This window comes from Exophiala aquamarina (genome assembly GCF_000709125.1).
Source record: "Exophiala aquamarina CBS 119918 chromosome Unknown aczIA-supercont1.2, whole genome shotgun sequence".
NCBI lineage: Eukaryota > Fungi > Ascomycota > Eurotiomycetes > Chaetothyriales > Herpotrichiellaceae > Exophiala > Exophiala aquamarina.
Genome location: NW_013550586.1, coordinates 693,790 through 712,718, shown reverse-complemented (window position 1 = coordinate 712,718; position 18,929 = coordinate 693,790). Strand labels below are relative to the sequence as shown.

At 50.7% G+C, this 18,929-nt stretch overlaps 6 protein-coding genes across 6 annotated transcripts; 3 read left to right on the top strand and 3 right to left on the bottom strand.

Moving 5' to 3' along the window:
• Positions 1-139: 139 nt before the first annotated feature.
• Positions 140-2,032, top strand: A1O9_02101 (uncharacterized protein; the record flags this gene model as incomplete). Its single annotated transcript, XM_013407676.1, has 1 exon — positions 140-2,032. The coding sequence occupies one exon, from the start codon at positions 140-142 to the stop codon at positions 2,030-2,032; it is 1,893 nt and encodes a 630-aa protein (XP_013263130.1).
• Positions 2,033-2,457: 425 nt separating this feature from the next.
• Positions 2,458-3,912, bottom strand: A1O9_02100 (uncharacterized protein; the record flags this gene model as incomplete). The annotated part of the gene is made up of 1 exon (XM_013407675.1): positions 2,458-3,912. The coding sequence occupies one exon, from the start codon at positions 3,910-3,912 to the stop codon at positions 2,458-2,460; it is 1,455 nt and encodes a 484-aa protein (XP_013263129.1).
• An 896-nt stretch (positions 3,913-4,808) lies between these two features.
• On the bottom strand, positions 4,809-5,707 carry A1O9_02099 (uncharacterized protein; the record flags this gene model as incomplete). The annotated part of the gene is made up of 2 exons (XM_013407674.1): positions 4,809-5,173; positions 5,227-5,707. The coding sequence occupies 2 exons, from the start codon at positions 5,705-5,707 to the stop codon at positions 4,809-4,811; spliced, it is 846 nt and encodes a 281-aa protein (XP_013263128.1).
• Positions 5,708-10,443: 4,736 nt separating this feature from the next.
• A1O9_02098 (uncharacterized protein) lies at positions 10,444-12,699 on the top strand (the record flags this gene model as incomplete). The annotated part of the gene is made up of 1 exon (XM_013407673.1): positions 10,444-12,699. One exon carries the CDS (start codon positions 10,444-10,446, stop codon positions 12,697-12,699), a length of 2,256 nt encoding a protein of 751 aa, XP_013263127.1.
• Positions 12,700-13,610: 911 nt separating this feature from the next.
• On the top strand, positions 13,611-14,531 carry A1O9_02097 (uncharacterized protein; the record flags this gene model as incomplete). The annotated part of the gene is made up of 1 exon (XM_013407672.1): positions 13,611-14,531. The coding sequence occupies one exon, from the start codon at positions 13,611-13,613 to the stop codon at positions 14,529-14,531; it is 921 nt and encodes a 306-aa protein (XP_013263126.1).
• Positions 14,532-14,832: 301 nt separating this feature from the next.
• Positions 14,833-18,555, bottom strand: A1O9_02096 (uncharacterized protein; the record flags this gene model as incomplete). The annotated part of the gene is made up of 1 exon (XM_013407671.1): positions 14,833-18,555. The coding sequence occupies one exon, from the start codon at positions 18,553-18,555 to the stop codon at positions 14,833-14,835; it is 3,723 nt and encodes a 1,240-aa protein (XP_013263125.1).
• Between the last annotated feature and the right edge of the window lie 374 nt (positions 18,556-18,929).

Here is an 18,929-nt window from a genome sequence, read left to right as displayed (position 1 = left end):
CCAATTCTTAGGAGCGGATTCCATTTCCTTGCAAACACACTCCATCCGCCAACTGCAGGCATTCATAAGATGCTATTATAGCATTCGCAGGTCTGGCCGTCGTAGCCTTTATGACCGAAGATCGGAGCTGGGCTTCAACATGCCATTCCCAAAGCTGACTCAGTTACAGTTGAGGTTCACGGCTTCCTTTGCAGCCTCTATCTTTCTTCTACTCCTATATCTGAGCCTTACGAAGCCTCACTTTGCATATGCTTTGCAACTTGACCCGGAAGCACCGATCGAGGACCATAGCCTCTTTGGTCTTCTCCTCGAAAGGGGACTCGAGGAGGACGCTGTCGAATTCGATGATGACATTAAACTGGAAGTGAGGGCAGTGGAAGGGGTGTTAGCATTGTCAAATAATGCCCCACAAAACAAAAATATAAATATTGGTGAAGTACAGCACTGGGTCTTCACAAAGGACGAAATTGATGGTCCACATGGAACACCTGGGCCCGGGCTACCCAGTGACAACTTGGCCAAGCGACTCGTTGAGGTCGACGTACACGAACTTAAGAAGCGACAGCAGAGCAGCAAAGTCTACATCACCCTTAATACCTGCTTGCAGCCCTCGACCAACTCCTCTAGAGGAGACTCGGATGATGCCATACCACCTCAGCTACAAATTTACTTCTCTATGTCCGACTCAAACCCGAAACCCGGGCCTGGTGTCAATGATCCAAATCAACGGAATATACAGGTCGATGCCGGTTATGGCTACCTCGAGGTAGATGCGAATAGTGACGTATATGTTGGCGTGGCAGCACCTAATACGACAGCCTTTGGTGGCATTTGGAACTATGAGGTGGCCGCATCGAATGATGCACCTTACCATTTTGCTCACCCTGAGCCGAACTTATTCTTTGTTGACGGTGACAATCACGCAGCACTCCTGATCACCGATGATTTGACAGAAGCTGCGCCCAACGAGACTGTTTTTAAAGAGTGGATGGGCCTCAGCCCAGCGCCTTGGGGAGTGTTTGCCGCCGATCAGAAGGACCGCTCCATCCTTGGTCTTAAGAACTCTTTTTGTGGCCTCAAGAACAATGTTCGCCTAGCTGCCAATATTGAAGGCACTCAAACCCAAAATATCGCCCAGATGACCAGCAGAGGCTTGGGTGGCAAGCCCAAGGAGCAATTTTACATCACTGGTCTCAACGCTAGTTCGCGATACTGGGGCATGTTGGTGATGCAAGGCAACTCTACAGATTCTGGCGTGGGTGTCATTGGTGGTGGCGGCGCAGTTTGGGCTGCCATCGAATTTGGCACAAAAGCTGAAGACAATTGCGCTTTGATGTACAATCTTTCGTTCTGTTCCGAGGTTGCCTATGCGGTGCCCACCAACCCAGACACATTCTCTCCATCCACCGGCCTCCCCGATCTTGCGGCGCTCTACGACTCTCACGCCGCTCAGATGTACCAATATTTCAATTACTCCTTGCAACAAATACCCTGCAACGCCTCTTCATCTTCACAATACTCGCTTGCTCGAAATTGTGACGATTGCGCCCGTGCATACAAGCAATGGCTCTGCGCTGTCACGATTCCACGCTGTGCGGATTACAGCAACACCGATGCGTGGCTGAAGCCGCGTAATCTAGGCCAGGCGTTCGCCAACGGCTCTACCATTTCTGACTCGGCACACTTCAATGGCGATCAAGCGCTCCTTGTTAATGTAGCAACGAATTCTTCTCGCAATCCAATCATCGACGAGTTCATCAAACCCGGCCCGTACAAGGAAGTCCTGCCATGTGAAGATCTATGTTACGACCTGGTCCAAAGTTGCCCAGCGAGCTTCGGCTTCGGATGCCCCTCGAGAGGCGCAGGCTTTGAGGACAGTTATGGCACCAGGAGTAACGACTCTGGGTTAATCACGTGCAGCTATCTGGGTGCCGCGTACTACCTCAGCGGGACCCAGCGGTCCTCTGGATATGCCGGGCTTGGTGGTGCCGTTGTCTTGGCTGCTACGGCGGCAATGCTAAACATGTTGTAGAGTAACAGGGATTGTGACTGGGAAATGAATCACAATGGACAGGATCAGGAATAAAAAAGCGAAAGGGCTGAGCTGGCGTTTTTGAATGTCTTGCTACTGTTGGCATGACACCCCGAGGGGCCGGAGTGGGTCTACAATTCTTTATTTATGTATGTAAAGCGTCGTAGTAGCAACAGCACGGGCCTGGCTAGAGTGAGGCGTACATTATACTAGATATGACGCCTCAAACAGCGGATTATATTGGGCAGAGCCAGAGTTGTCGTGCTCGCCATAGACGTCTCCCACCTACCGAGACGCATATTATAGATCCCAGTGTAACCCGAATCTTGGGTTGCTTGAGGAATCCATACAAGACGTACATCATAAAATCATGGCGTCGAAATTCTCACTTCGTTGAGTGATGTTTGTTGGCCCGCTGGAACCATCTAATTCGCAATTCGGCTTTTCCTAGGCGTCCGGCTAGGCGTCCACATATCTCTACCGTCTACGTCTTTCCCAGCGCGACTATCATGCTTGGGTGTTCTACCACCCAATTTCTCCATCAGCCGTCTTGCCGCTGGCGTCATATTGCCCGCAGCAGTGGCCGGTGTCTTCAAATATCCGGGGGTTGAGGCCCCGAAGGCAAGCGTAGATCCCCTCGTGTCGCGTTCCTTGTCGCGTGCTTTCTTCGCCTGCTTCTCCACCATGCGAAGGTGCAGGTCCTCGCGTTTGCGTATCTCGTTGATCTTGAAGGGGTTTGCTGTTCCATCGCCGACCTGTCCAGCGAGGAGGTCACGGTAGCTCGGCTTATTTTCTGCTGGTGCAGCTGCTATGTTCTCAGGCTCATCTTCGTCAACAAATGCATAGCCGTTAACGCGCGGCGTTTCACTGCCGTCGTACTCTGTTGCCGTGGAATTAGGAGGTCCTCGTCTGGCTTGGTTCGCGTCACGACGAGTGATAATGTCTGTGTTGAGTGAGGGTGATGGAGGGACCGCACCGGGGTCTTCCAAATGTGGTAAAGGAGGAAATCTCGTGTTCGAGTAGACAACTTGCTTCGGCCCGGCTTTAGAACTCTGTTCTTTGACTTCTTGCACCGTGTGAATCCCGTCTTGGTCAACCGAGCTTGCATTAAACATAAAACTATTGTCTGGTCTCTTGATATTCCACGTATCAGGCTTTGCTGGTCTAGAGTCCGTCGCACCACTGGTCAAAGCGATAAGAGATTTCCCAACCGCCTCGTCTTCTTCCTTCTGCTTAATCAACTTGGCTTCACGAGCACGGTGAGCAAGCTGCCTCGCTGAAGGAATCCGCTGGTCTTGGGTCCAGAGGTGAGCGTTCTTGGTCCGAGTTTTCTCATTGTGCTTGGCCAATACCGTATTGAAGGACTCGTTGTCCTCAGATGTATATTTTGCCTGGAATGCGCCTAAGGAGAGCCTCGATGTGTCCAGTCCTTTTGCTCCTCGAGTTGATGTTTGCTTTGTAACGGATCCTGCTGCAGAAATTGGTGTTTCGGCTCCAGTGTGCCCCAATGGTGTCTCGGAGGCCCAGCTGCCTGATGAGCGCTGAGGGGTTGCCGATTCCACATCATCATTGAACCTTGTATTGTGTGCTTGTCGTCTCTTCGATGGCCGCGGAGTGGCGGCTTCTCTCAATTTCCGGCCAGCCTCTGCGATCCATGTATCGTCCCGCGAATCGAGCGCGGCAAGATATTCATGTTGAGCCTCGATCTCATAGAGGCCAGGAAAGTAGTCTCGCGTTATGATTTCAGATAAGGCGGCCGTGTACTCGTCTTCTTCGAGGACAATATTAGGACGTTTGATACGTTTGAGGGGTGGGGGTGGCATGAGGGTTACATCGTTGGGGATACGCTTTACCAGCGCTCGAGCAGATGAATCCGCCATTACCGGCACCCTCTAGAGGGAGGAGCATCGAAAGACTTGAGATGGGTTAATGAGTTTGGTGCACTTGGAGAGACAATTCAGATCATCAAATGAAATGGAAAAGTTACTGACTCGGGTCGCAGATCTAGCTGCCTCTACATGACTAGTAACAATAAACTCCTCCCGCCGCTTTAAGCGTGCTAAGTTTCCCGCTTTTGTCTTCCCCCTCAAGAATGCAGCCTCGCGACGACAACGGCTGACAAAGCCTGTTGCCCAAACAAACAACTATGAGGCTTTGAAATAACAAGGAGACCAGAGCACAAGGCCACCCAAATATCGCACGACTGGTTCATCGAAACAATTCATGAGAAAGGTACTATCGATTGCACATTATGGCGAGCTCGATGTTGTTCCTTCAAAAGTGAAAATGGCGCTATTCCCCTGGCACAATTCTTGAAGTAAACAGATCTCTTTGTGCTTTCACTATCTAAACAGCGCATGCTGGGGTATCTCGCTATCATTTTGTAGAGTAAGTTTTTCTCTGCCAATCTAGCCGATATCTCCAAGCAGATCTTGCAGCCTGAATTTTCTAGCATCCTTTGCTCCTCATTTCATCATGACGGCCAAACCTTGCAAGACTCGGTTCAGAATCTCCATAGCTCCACAAGTTCAATTCCGATGCAATCACTAAGTCATTTACAGCAGATGATATTGCGACTCAGATCTTGGTCTTCTCTGGGCGATGATCGCCGCACTCGGACCATTTCTCGAGACGTCCTAGGATCCTGGCTTGTCAGGCGGCGAAGCTCTTCGCGCCTTCTTGATTTTTGTCTCATTGGTACCGCATACTTTGCAGACCAGGGAGTTTTCTGATTAGCTTTAATGGATTACAACATTGTTTTTATGTGTTGATCTGCTTATGCATTGGACACGCGCTCATACCCTGGATGGTATGCAGTGAAAGACTGGAGTGGGGTGGCTTCTTGCTGATGAAGATTGACCTGAGAGCTTCCTCGGCTACTATCATCGTAGACTTTTCTCATCGGTTCCATCGCGTTCGTTTTCTTGCTTCGAAAAGAGAACGTGGCACGATTCCAGTATTCTCCCAATAAAATCCCGGGATGCCCAATCGTGAGGGCTCCTGTCACGATAACCATCATGACGGAGTCAAAAATGACGAAGGTGAGCTCGTGATTAGCCAAATCGCTATCGTAGCCTCCCATCAACTCAAGCAGACGATATATGCATCGAATTAAAATAGCTACGACGGCAATAGCAAGGACTTAAAGGCCTTGTCAGTAACTTTGAACGTGTTGAACAAGGGGTAAGACTCACCAGCCAAGTACAACTTGAACTTGCGACTGTTGCGGAAGACGGCATATTCGACACTCAACTTTTGAGGATGGCGACGAACGGCCAGCCACAGCTGGAGGCAAACGGCGACAAAGGCCACAGTAGCAGCGACCTGAGTTGCCAGACCTGCAATCATGATGTTCAGACCCATATCGCTCTGGCTTTTGGTATCGGCCATCGAGGATATGGCACCACCGGCAGATTGCAGCAAGAGCGAGACGGTGTCGAATGCAATCCAGGTGATTGTGACCGTTTTGGGCTTCAGCCAGCAGAGACCTTGGCCATAGATTGTGATGATCCGGGACAAACTGAGGTATATAGCTGCTCCATAGAAGGCGGGGCCAATCGTCAGGCCCACGAGGTATATAATAAAGTTGTTCTGCTCGAAGATATCCTGAATCATCATGATACGTCCGACATAACCCACAACCTCAAGAACTGTGCCACCGATCATCGCAGCCATCTAGAAGGTTCTTCCCGTCAGCATGTGAATATTAGGTAGGTATGGTAATGTTCAGAACGGTGTATGTAATGCATCTGAGGTAGGCATGGGCGATTGGGGCTGCTGGATTGGCGCCAGCTTGCAGCTTGCAGCCTCGAACCGATCCACGACATATATCCTTCGGCGGTTTCAAGGCTTGAGATGAAGATGTACAGGCAAACAGTTGAAGGGCAGAAACAAACTCACAAATCCCCATGACTTGTATCGGATTCCGAGATAGATCTGAGCTATCAAAATGAGACCGAAGAAACCGGTTGATGCGTAGTTGAGCCCTGAGTTAGGGATATAATGGAGGGAGCCATATTCTTCCAGACAAGCTGGGTCGATCTTGCATTCAGCCGCAGGGACTGGGAGAACACTGTCGGACATTTCAGAGTTGGGAGTTCTGCAGGCGATAACAGTAGGCAAATGGAAAAGGAACGGTAGCTAAAAGCGAGTGTGCTTGGAGGACTAGAGGGTTGATCTGATAGGTACTGTCAGTCTGGGGAGTGAGAAGTGTTTATGTACGCCGTTCCCAGAATGTCCTGTGGAGGCATTCATTGGAAATTGTCCATCGTACTATTTCTGGCAATATGGTATCAACAGGATGCTCGTGTTGGTTAGTCTGAAACAAGGGAACGTGCGGCCATTGTGGCCAAGTGGAGGTACGTCCGCACAAAAGCACAGCCATGGGACGGGTAAACTCGCATGCTAGAGCGAAGCGATGCCCTGCACAGGGCTGACTTTTGCTGCTATGGCTGCTAGTCATGAAGCTGTCATAGAGCACCATGATATAGCTGCGGTACGCCGTATCCCGGCTAGGGGCCGCAAGAGATCTTCTGTTACCTGGCACACCACCGCCAATGCAAAAATGGTGGCCTTTATGCAAGGATTCCCAAGTTTCAATGAGATCAGCGAGGGTGGGCTGGCTACCTGCAAATGAAGCATGGCTTGCTACCTTGGTAGGGCCGCTTTGAGCCGCAAACAGCTCCTGATCTCGGCTTTAGGTATTGGCCACGATTACTTAAGAAGTCAGAGGTGGGTCTCGCAAGCTTAACCTCCATTAGGCTCCGAACCCGATCCCGAAAGAGAACGAATCATAATAGTGGAATCGCAAATTGCTGGTGTCAAGCAAACAAGGCTGGGATCTTAATTTCGGCCCCAATGAAAGGATATCTCGCATTGATAACCCTCCTCATGAAACTCGTTCGGTCAATGTGTGCAACCCATGGACTCCTGAGCCCTGAACAATAGGCCAAACCATATTCTGTATCCGAGTTTGGGCGAGTCCTGAGATAATTGCCAATGTTTCAGAGACCAACACTATAGCTTCACCCCAGGCGCAGGTTTATAGAGGATGAACGGCATTTAGCATCGCCGTAGGGGGCGAAGTTCAAGCCACGAAGAATTGCTGTCCGAACACACCAATTGCGATTTTGCTACAAAGTGCGCCAGACACCCCCATCATCTCCACAGGGTTGTTGGGATCCGCTTGGAACGCCTAAATCCCGCTCAATGGGCGCCTGATCCAAGCATCGCCTCAATGTGGTGGCCAAGCTCGTCAACATTCGCGTGGTGCTTGTGATCGAGTGCCGGACGATTTATCATGCATGAATCGAGTATTTTAGAAGGAGGAAACATGAATGAGCGACTAGGCTGGCCCTTGAAGCATGGCCCATCATTTTGGCGAGCTTCCCGTCCACATCCAGACAACTACTCACGAGTGTTGGCGCTCAAAGCTACGATCGCATTTGGTCCCGGAATTGTCTTGTGAAAAATCACTTTCCTCTGGGGTCGCTATCTACAGCACGAAGTACAGAGTATGTATTACTTAAGGCAAAATCTGGTGATACGAACCAAGCTAGACATCTCAGCCTATCCCTCCGTGGTACTTCGTATGCATGCTCGCATATCTAACCAGATCTGGGCATCAGCGAGATCTGCACCTGGCCGCTGCTCCGACCGTGCTAGGCACACACTCAAATCACCAGGTCTTAAGTGGTGATGCTTGAAGGCTCCCCAAACCATGGCTCCTGCGAGCTACCCCTTGTCAATTGACCTGGCCCCGATTGCACGTATTGTAAGACAGCGACAGGGCTGTGATAGTCGTCTAACGCGTTGTTGTGCTGTGCAGCCACCAGGAAATGTCCTCTAAGTCTCAGAATCTAATCAGCCAATTCTGTCGAAGAAGCCTGAACCCCTGATTTTCCGTCTCCCCAAGGTTGGACAGGTTGCTGACGAGAGTTTGTTACCTTAGATACCAGGAATACTAGCATTTACAGGTCTTCATTTCTCTGGTTTCCATCGCCGGAGCTCAAGTAATAAGCAGGCCACTATCCAGCAATACCATCGCACTTACTCATGCTGGAGCAAGGAGTACCTAAGTTGCAGTTTTCGCTTATACTCACGCGAAAACCCGGGAAGAGTTTTGCACGAACTGTCCAACAAACTAGATGGTACTGACACTGGTTCGCGCTAACCGAATTCTGTCTTAATCATGGAAGCAAGACTCAAAGACTGAGCCTGCGCAGATATATTGATACACAGCCCAATCTATGCCAGCACAGAAGCTGGTAATGACAGTTTGCTGCAAACCATTGAGAAAACCAAATCCAGAATCGAGTAAACAGACCCGGTGATCACGAATAGAGGCAATGGAGATGAATAGAAGAAGCCGACAGTCTCTAGCTGCACCATTGAAGTTGTCCGCCAGCCATTTTGTATGCGATCAAGCACACTGCGATGCATTGGACTTGGAGCCAGTCCTGCTAGACTGCTCTCGCTCCTGGCCAAAAGTTCGAGGAGCTCCATCGAAGTGCTCCGGCAGGGTACATCTGCAGGTTTCCTGGTTAGGTGGGCTTTAATCAGCTGGGCGTGAGTTGTATCCAGGACAGGAAGTGTCGTCCAATTTTGGGAAACGTGAAAACATCCAAGGTGTCTTTGGCTGGAAATCAAGAACTGCCAACAGCAGGTCGTTCAAGAAAAACAAAATGCTGAGACTCCGCCGAAATTGGAACTCCCAATCACATATTCAAGCGACAAACGTCCCAATTTGAATTATGTTTGACCGCCAAGCCTGAGCCTTGAGGAAGAAGATATTCGGCACCAGACGAACCAGATATAACCCTAGAAAGGCAGCTGGTTCCTAGGTTCGTCTGATCCGCGGTTCAAGCTCATGAATACCGTGCCCGTCTTCAAGTTGAGAAAGCAGATTGCCTAGGTAAAGCCCTTAAAGCCCCTGGGTGCCGCCGCAAAGCTGTTCGACCCGCAACAAGGGGAGGATTTCATCGACTGTGGATACAACAGGCATATTGGAAAACTGCACAATCATCCAACAAACTAGCCGACTAGGTCAGCCTTAAAAATAAAAATCTAACTCAATGGCGATGGATAAACCTCAATCGAGGAAATCGGTTGCAAGCGACACAATTACTTCGAGTGGCTGAATTGCATGACAGCGAAGGGCAACAAGGTATCAAAGGGCTACCACGAGAGATGGTCCTATCGCATAAATGGTAAACAGACATATTTACGGAAGCTGGGTTGATCAACGGCCACCAATGCTATTGGCCCTGATCCGAGACGTTTATCTCTTCGACATTGTGCTCCGAGATGGCCACCATGCACGAGCAAGCACGCTGTCTGGCAAGATGATCAATGGTGGAGTCTGGTAGGAAAGAGTAAACAATGTAGGCGAACCGATATTTCGTGAGTCAGGGAAGTAGGAGGATACTACAAGTAGGAGGAACTTGAGGAGGCGAGCAGCTACCCTCTGTGGTGGCCTCACCCGCCCTTTGCAATCATGCAGCTTATATAAGGCACCGCGACAACACGCTACACGCGATGCTCAACTTGGGATTGTGATTTCGGAACGGTCCTCCGTGCTCCGAAGCGGGTTTTGGGTTATTTCGATTCTGGTGATTCCAACAGCTATTCTCTATATTGACGTGCTAGCGATTTGCCTCACACTAAACCTAATGACCAGAACGGCTGAACCGTCCATCTGGCCTCATCTTATGCTGGAGGGCTAGGAAAGTGGAAGGTAGTATGCGGCAAGACAGTCACAGCACCCGACGCCGGCCTCCTTCTACGACGGCAGATATACCGACGAATTCAGCCATATATGTATGTCCCAGGTTTGTTCAAGTCTCCCCCGGACGAGCCGTGATTTCTTACAGTGTGTAAGTCTTTTTTTTTAAGCGTTGGTGGTTCAGCGGGAGGGGACGGTAGCGGCGTGTCATCAGAGTCTGGCCCAGTCGCTCTACCTTGGCATGCATGGAAAGGCAGCGTATATTGCGAGGAGCTGAGACCAAGACTCTCACTCTTTTGGTATGTCCACTCGAGCCGATGCGCCACGACACGGAACCTAGTGCACAAGAAGGTAAATGCCATATGTCTGCTTGCCCAGTAGGTCCAGGCTATGCTTTACCGAACTGCAACGACAACGAAAGTTCAGCAGCGCCATCACCGCTGCTCAGTCCTCACGGCGAATATGGCACTTTGCAATACCTGTGCCACAACCGCCGGCACGATCAAGACATTCGCCCCCTGTGTGATGGTAAGCTATGCTATTTGTGTTTATACCAACGAAATGGATGCCCGGCATCTGAGCAGAGTACTTGACAACGCCTTCCAGCCAGACGAGAAACTCCCCTTCCCCTCCCCTCGTAATCAGTTTCTTCACCACCCGTATATCATTTCCAGCTCGTCAAAAGGACATGGCGGGCAGAGATGCTATCATCTACATTAACACAACGGACCTTGATCCTCCCTCTCCTAACGCCGAGAAAAACGTGGCGTCAGCGGGCTCGCGCCGCACGCCTGGGTCTCCCGACACTGTCTGCTCGCCGCTAATACACCCTACCCGACGCCCACTGTCAATTAGCGAAGATGAAGATGATCGACTTACGCCTGCAGGAAAAGCACTTTACAAAATCCTTGAAAACCCGACATTTCGATACTGTATCTACATCCTACCCGTCGGCGCCATTCTCGCCATTCCCCTTATCTTATTCGCAACAAAGTACCGCCATGTTACAGCCGAAGGGATGTCCTTGGCGGGCTTGTTTGCCTACATCGAGCTCTTGTGGGTTTCGCTATGGGTTGCCAAGCTCATAGCTGCTGCTCTTCCTGCTCTATTCCAAGGCATATGTGGCATTATCAGCACAGGTATCCGTAAATATGCTTTGGTCCTTCGCGCAGTCGAGATTCCCATGTCGATTTTCATCTGGACTCTACTGGCCCTATGTTGGTTCCCGATCGTTCACGACTTCGACGATGACTTATATCACCGCGAGCATCAAAACATCGAATGGATGACGGTCTTGAACAAAGTCATCAGGGCTTCGATAGGAAGCTCAGCCATCGTCCTAGGGGAGAAGATTCTTATGCAATTGATCAGTGCCAACTACCACAGCCAGCAGTTCAGAGACAAGATCAAAGATATCAAAGCTACCGTGAGAGCTATCGACCTGTTATACGAATCTTCCTTGCGAAAAATCCCAGACCGTTCGGAAGAAACACTAGATGAAGACTATGACATCCACGACACAACCAATGTGCAGCACCTGTTGAAGGAAAATGCCGCAGATCGGTCAACTCGCCGAATATTTGGAGGCCTTCATTTCTTCGGGCAAAAGCTGGTCTCAGCATTAGGATACATGGCCAGTGATCTCACTGGTAGTCATATATTGAGACCAACTGAAACACGTGCTATCGTCGATGCCGCGTTGGAAAGAAAGGCCGGTGCCGAAGCGCTCGCCAGGCGCATCTTCAAGTGTCTCGTCGCCGAAGGCCGAAAAGCCATCTGCCCCAATGTACTTGCGGAGGTCTTTGGCTTTGGGTCGGAGAAAGAGGCGGCTTGGATCTTTGCACAGCTCGATCGTGACGGCAATGGCAGTGTCTCCATTGACGAAATGGTGATGCTTGTCACTGGTATATCACGACAACGCAAAGATATTTGGAAATCCGCGTGCAACATTCGCGACGCCATACGGACACTCGACCGGGTTCTCTCGGTCATCGTCCTGGCCATTGTCATCATGGTCTATACTTCCTTCTTCAGCAATTTTGTTGTCGAGAACCTCAAGACGATCATCACATTACTGTCGGCATCTGCGTTCTCCTTTGGCCAGACCGTTGGCGAGTTTAACGCTGCTTGCATCCAGGTGTTCGTCAAACACCCATTCGACGTCGGGGACAGGATCATCATGAAGGACCAGGAGTTCGAAGTCGTCCGCATCTCCCTCCTGTACACGGTCTTTCGTCGAATCGACACTGACGGGATCGTCCAAGTGGCCAACTCGATTGTCGGCACATTATTCATCGACAACATCTCTCGGTCGCGAGCCATGAAGGAGCGTTATCAATTCTCGGTCGATGCTACAACAGAATTCACCACCCTAGAGCTTCTCAGGGCGGAGCTGGAAGAGTTCGTGCGAGCACCGGAGAACAGTCGTGACTACCAAACCGACGTGGACATCCAGCTCCTGTCGGTGGGCGACCTCAAGCAACTCGACCTCCGAGTCGAAATTAGACACAAGTCCAACTGGGCCGATGACCAACTCCGAATATATAGACGCTCGAAGTTCATGTGTGCGCTTCTCTCGGCCATGAGAAAGGTTCCGATCTATGGACCAGATGGCGGGGGACCTGATCAGGGAACAATCGACGCACCCAACTACACCGTATCGATTGATCATGAGGCTGCAGACGCCGCACGCGCGGCATTCCACCTCAAGCAGGAAGCGAAGAAACACCACCGAGAAACTTCCATTCCCGATCTCCGAAAGACGACCTCCACCGGCCTCGAGATCCTGCCTAGTTTGATGAGAGGCTACCAGTATGAGGAGGAAGGTGCCATCAGCGGTACGGCTGCGTACTTGCGACACGGTACTCGGCACTACCGCGATAATTCCAGTTCGAGGCTGAGTATGCGCCCTGGCTCGAGGCCAGTGTCATTCCTTTCCCGTTGATGGATTTCAATGCTTCCCAGCCACCACCCATATACCTGGTAAGCTTGCGCTCACGTCGAGCCTGCAGCAATGAAATGAATGAACGAACCAAGAAGCTCTCATGACGGAGTGCTACATCCCTACATGGAATTCACCATTCCTGGCAGACACTCCGCCGCACACATTTTCCATGGCTGTACAGAAATGCGGCACGACTCCGAGCAAGAAAGCAGTCAGCATGACTTCACCCATTGGAAAATTGGAACCTCGGCAGGGAGCCAACAACCCGCCCTTTTTCTTTGCAGGGCAGTGTTCTCAGCACATCGGGACTGTGTTACAGCAACTCCTCTAAACACGAGCCATGCACTTGAAAACAGACCAGAATTCCCGCACACCCACCAATGCGGACCACAGAGATTGCTATGAGCACACCCATCGGCCTATAAGCGAAAATCGCTCTTTTAGGGCGGGGCGACGCCCACGAAAATAAGCTTTCGCTGTTGTGGGCGTTTCAAAGGACTCATGCAACTCTACCCTTAACAATGGCAAACCATTGTTACTTCTTCCATATGTATATATATATATATATATTAATAATGAAGGAAATGAATTGGCTTGTGTTGTACATAGAAGGCCAGAAAAGCCTTTCCGCGCATATCTCATGTCCTCTTTTTTCTTTACAAAAGACTCGAAGAATAAATACTTCGAATTTAAAGCATCCGAGAATATAATCCACCCTTGGCTTAACTAGCACCTCAAACCAGATCCTGCCACGGAGGTTGCACGTACAGCAGCAATTTCATCATCACGCAACAATCTTTATCTTTGCGACGCCTCATCAGCAATTTCCAAAACTAGCTACCAACTTATCGAGAGACCATTGTTTACAGAAAAGTCCAGCCTCACTACTTCACCCACGCACACCACCCATGATGGCCTCACGCATCCTCGGCACCCGCGAGATCCCATCGGAATACTGGGACGCCGCACAACTAGTCGGGCGCACACCGTTCATGGCCTCGATGTTTGACGTGCGCGCTCATGCATCTTATTGCATGTACGTCCCCACACAGCACTACGCGCTCCCTAGGGGAGAAGACGCAAGCTACGGGAAAATGCCCCTGATCGTGACGGTGCACGGCAGCGGCCGACGAGCAGAGCGAGCGCGCGAGGCCCTGGTAGAACTTGCAGACCGCACAGGCGCGGCGGTGCTGGCGCCGTTGTTTCCAGCGGGCGTGGGCGGTGATCCGAATGATTCGCATAACTACAAGGGGCTCGCGTACGGCGGGATCCGTTACGATTTGGTGCTGTTGGCGATGCTGGATGAGGTGTCGTCGCGATGGCCCGGGGTGGACATTGAAAAGATTTTTCTAGTCGGCTTCTCCGGCGGCGGGCAGTTCGTACTCAGGTTCTTCTATCTGCATCCGGAGCGGGTGGCAGCGTTGAGCGTTGGGGCACCGGGCGTGGTTACGCAGCTGAATGATGGGCTGGCGTGGCCGAAGGGGATCCAAGGGGTCGAAGAAGTTTTCGGTGGGCTGAAGGTGAATCTCAGTGCGTTGAGGGCTGTTGAGCACGTGCAGTTGATTGTAGGTGGAAATGATATAGAGGAGGTTGGAGGCGGGCTTTTGCGATGGTGGAGAGAAAAGAGTGGAGGATCTGATGCAGTTTCTAGGGCTCTGGGGCCGTCGAAGCTGCCTAATCGAAAAGATGCATTGGAAAGCCTTCATCGAGAGTTTCAAGAGGCAGGAATCCATTCTTCTTTTGTGGTTGTTGATGGTGCTGGACATGAACACATGAAGGTGATTCCAAAGGTCATAGAAGTCCTAGAGCCGCTGTTGAGGCCGCGGGTTTAGGAAGTCTTACCAACTCGTTGGAAAGGGTCTTGACAGGCAAACGAAAAGACCGTCTCAGACCGGGTTTGGAACTGCATTGAAAGGACGAACTTGATGGGAATCAGGTGTAGGACAACGATCGTCAACTTATCGTTGAGTTTTCTCTTCCAAGGACGCAGGTATGAGGTATCGCTAGAATACAAACCAAGAGGGTGCCAAGCAATATGCCAACCACTCAAGTGGAATAAATGGTTGCAATCAACAGAATCAAAGAAGACACCATTGATGTGTACACGAATGACGATCCAAGCCCACCTCAGTATTACTCGTCATCGTCTTCACTGACTACACGGTTCCTCGATGGTGGTGCAGTGCCATTTCGCTCGCTAGTAACCCCATCGTCTTCGTCTTCTTCTTCGTCGTCGTCTTCATCTGCAATCAGTTTAGGCTGTTTCCGTTGTCGTGTAGGCTGTCGTGGTCTGACCTCATCCTCGTCATCATCGTCCTCGACCGGTCTAGTCTCACGCATGTCCTCATCCTTGTCCGCTGCATCGTCTGCGTTGCTGACAGGAGTATCTGCCACAGGCTCGGGGGTTGCAGCGTTACCAAAATCATCATTTTCCGAGTCTGAGTCAACCACCACAGCAGCAGACTTGTACTTGCTGCTCTCTCTTGGCGGCTTCTTCTCTCTGGCGGCGCTCTTTCTCTCCAACTTTCTCCTCTTCTTTCTCGGTTTCTCTGCAGCAGCCGCACCGTCATTGTCCGATCCGGAAATTGGTGTTCTAGAAACGCTACGTTCAGATCGGCCATCCAGTCCATCGCCGTCGTCTTCGATAAACCCGTCCTCATCGTCTCTTTTCTTACGTTTCGAGCCACCTTTCTTGGGTTTCCGCCTCACACGCTCGCCCGTTTCTTCATCGTCTGTGTACTCGAGAGCCTCACGTGCGGCGGCCTCAGCACGTAGGCTCTCAGCGATACGTTCGGTTTCCTCCACGATCTTGCGTCGCTCTTCGGCAATCTTTCGTGCGCGGTCTGCTTCTTCATCTCTTCTTCTCTGGGCCGCTTCTTCACGTTTGTGGAGCTCTTCTTGGCGTCTCTCCTTTGCCTCCTTGAGCTTGGTTGCATTCTCAGTCTCGTAGGTGGCTTGTTTCGCACGGGCTCTTTCGAGTTGATTTCTCATAGTATTTTTACCCATGGCGGCTCGCTGTTCAAGTGCAGACTTAGGGTATGGTGGCTGTTTATGTCTAGCGACTCGCTCAAAGGTCTCGATGGCTTCCTCAAGTCCTGCGATGGCCGTGTCGACATCTTCAAGAGTTCGATCCGTCTCTTTGGCTTGGTTGACATGTTGTGCAATCTGAAACTGGATGAAAGCCACGTTGAATTGCAGATGAGGCGATTCAGGCTGAGTGGCCAAAGCACGTTTCATGTAGTCGAGAGCAGTATTCAGGGCGAGGATTGATCGATCAGCTTTGCCCTTCAATAACTGCGCCCTTGACAGACATGCAAGCAACTGCGCGTTGTCACCTCTTCCTTCAGCTTTCAGTGCCATTTCGTAGTGTTCGATACCACGGGAGTACTGCCGGAGCTCAGTGAACACATGACCGAGATTGGTATGAATGGAAGCATTCCGGACAGTATCTTTCACTTTGGTGAATATTTGTAGCGCATCCGAGTAGGCTTTCTTATCATCGCACAGCGCAATAGCAATGCCTTGGGCAGCGTATGCATTTTTGGAGTCCAACTGAAGCGCTTTGTCAAAGAACTCATATGCCTTTGCGTACATTTTGGTTCGCTTGTCTTTCTCAGCATCGTTGTTTCGCGGCATGTCACGAGCGATTAGCAAATGAACATTGCCCATCCCCGTTAAAGAGTACAAATCATGCTTGTCGTAATTTTGCAGGGTATGCTTGTAATGTCTGTTCTCGGTATCCTCAGCAAGATTACTCGTCTTCTTCTTTGCGCTGTGATGGTACCAACCCATCAGCGCTCGGACTTCTGTATTGGCATGGTTGTTTTGGTAGACTTGATGCACCCTTTTAGGGCCTTCATCGCGTGGGGACTCTTCCAAGGCGATATATGCAAGACGAGCCGAAGCGTCGGTGTAGTCTGGATGCCTAGCAAGCAGGCCCTCATACACTTTCTGAGCCTCACTCACCAGGCCCAAAGCTTCATAAGTCCTTGCCAAGTTGTAGGATATCGTGGTGACAAGGGCATCTGTGTCGCTATTGTCGACATCTTCAGCAGTAATCTTGTCTTCCTCGAGAGCTTTCTTGTCTGCTTCCTGCTTCTCCGTGAGCTTAACGCAGGCATTGAGAGCGATTTGAAATGTTTCGCGTGCATTTGAGAAAGACTCTGCTCCATAGAGGAAGCAGGCGATATTGTTGAGGAGCTGGGGTGGAAGATTTTCGCGAATTAGTGCAATATCCGGTTCTTCAGCTTCAGCCTGCGCGGGTTTGTCCTCGTCCGGAATCTTCTCCAACTGCATGATCTCGACAGTTTGGAGGCATTTCAAACTCTCAACCGAGTTTTCCAATTCATAGAGGCGAGCAAGGTAGAGAAGAACAGACTCATCAGGCTTGGCTCGCGATTTCTCATCACTCCAGCTCTTCCGAACGTTTTCCAGTAGAGAGATCGCTTTCCGAGCCGAAGCGACTTTTTCTTCCTTGGTTGTGGTACTTGGTGCCGAAAAAGTTTCTTCAGCATATATAGCGCCTAGAAGAGTCATCGCCTCCACGTGTCGGTTGAGCTGACCAAGGGATTCGAGACGAAATTTAGCACCTTGAACATCCCCTGTTTGGACCATGATCTGAATGAGGCCAAACTTGGCTGGGAAATAGCCTCGATCTAGGCCACCTCGGGCTTGGTCTGCCCTGTTGTATGCATCGGTTGCCTTAGCTAGATCGCCTTTGTTGTGTTCTTTTCGAGCAAGAAGATACCACCCATCACTAGCAATAGCATTTATGTCCGTTTGCCCGATGGCCTTCCGGGCCAGTGGCTCCATGGTATCGTAACGTCCAGTAAGAAGGAAATAACTGGCAAAAGTGGCACAACTCAGAGGGAAGTTTTTGTCAATGCTATATGCCTTCCTAGTATGCTCGGTCATGGCTTTCTTGTACAACCGATTGAACTCGGGATCCCCAGCGGGATACTTAGCGCTTTCGGCGAGGTAGTACACCCCAAGGAGCGCGTTGGCTACCTTCGACTCTGGGTTAACAGCAAGAGAACGCTCCCAGGCGGCTTGAGCCCTCTCTCGAAATCCCAGCTGCCACAGACAACATCCAATTCCAATTCTAGGATCTGGATCGGTGAGGCCTGGCATTTTTGCGAGAACGTCTTGATATACTTGAAGTGCTTGCGGAAATTGTCTTTGGAGGTATAAAGTCCTCGCTCGACCCATCTTTGCCATTAGATTTCGGCCGTCGGACAGCCTAAGCGCGTCATCGAAGGACTTCAAAGCCTGTTTTAAAGACTCTGCTCTTTCAGCGTCCGCGCCAGCTTTGGTCGAGGATTGTAGGGATGCTCGTAGGAGGGAAAGGACACCTTGGGTGAGGTAAAGAGGAGGGAATGCAGGATTGATGCGAAGGGCTTCATTGATGGTCGAGGTCGCTTCCTTGAGATAGCTGTCCTTCGTTTTCGTGACCGAGGATTGTTGGGCTTCTGGGAGAACACGAGGAGCGTGTCTGCTCTTCAGGAGATCTAGCCATGCAACACATGCGAGCAGACTCAGGCGCTCCTTCGGACCACTTTTTGACAATGACCCAAGACCTTTGTGTAGGATCTCCACTGCGTGGTCAATCTGTGCTTGTTTGGCATAAGCGAGGGAAATTGTGATCCACAGATTCTTTGCGGCTTTCTCATTTTCAAGAAGCTGGCATAACTCGGTAGGATCCTCGAGATCCTCAAGATTGACCTCGACTGCTTCATCGGCTTCAAGACCACCTGACACTGGGATGTCGAGGGCGGCAGGAATATCGGCGAAACGCGTGGAGGGTGTGATGCCTCCTGGGACTCTTGTGCCGCCATTTTTGACGGCTGTTGCTGCCATCTCGAGCCTTGGGAGGTTGGGCTCGACAGTTGCAGAAAGTGGAAGAAAGGTTGAAATTGTTCAAGGCATGGCGGGTCGGCAATTGAGGGAGATCTGGATACAAACAGTCTGGTGAGAGGAGATAAACTTGCTGTGAGATTAGGTGTTCATCACCTTGCACCGAGAGTTGTGCGTAGAGTAAAGGCAGGTTGGAGACGCGCAGTCTTTGACGGTCGACGGGAATGACAGCAACTCCAGCTTCACGACTTAGAATGTCTGCGTCGGGGGAGGAGGGGGAGTTGCATTCGCATTCAAATTATGGTTTATGGCCGCTCCTGCATCCATAAAGTTGTCATCCGCCAAGACCTCCGGATAAACCTCAACCTCCGGGACAC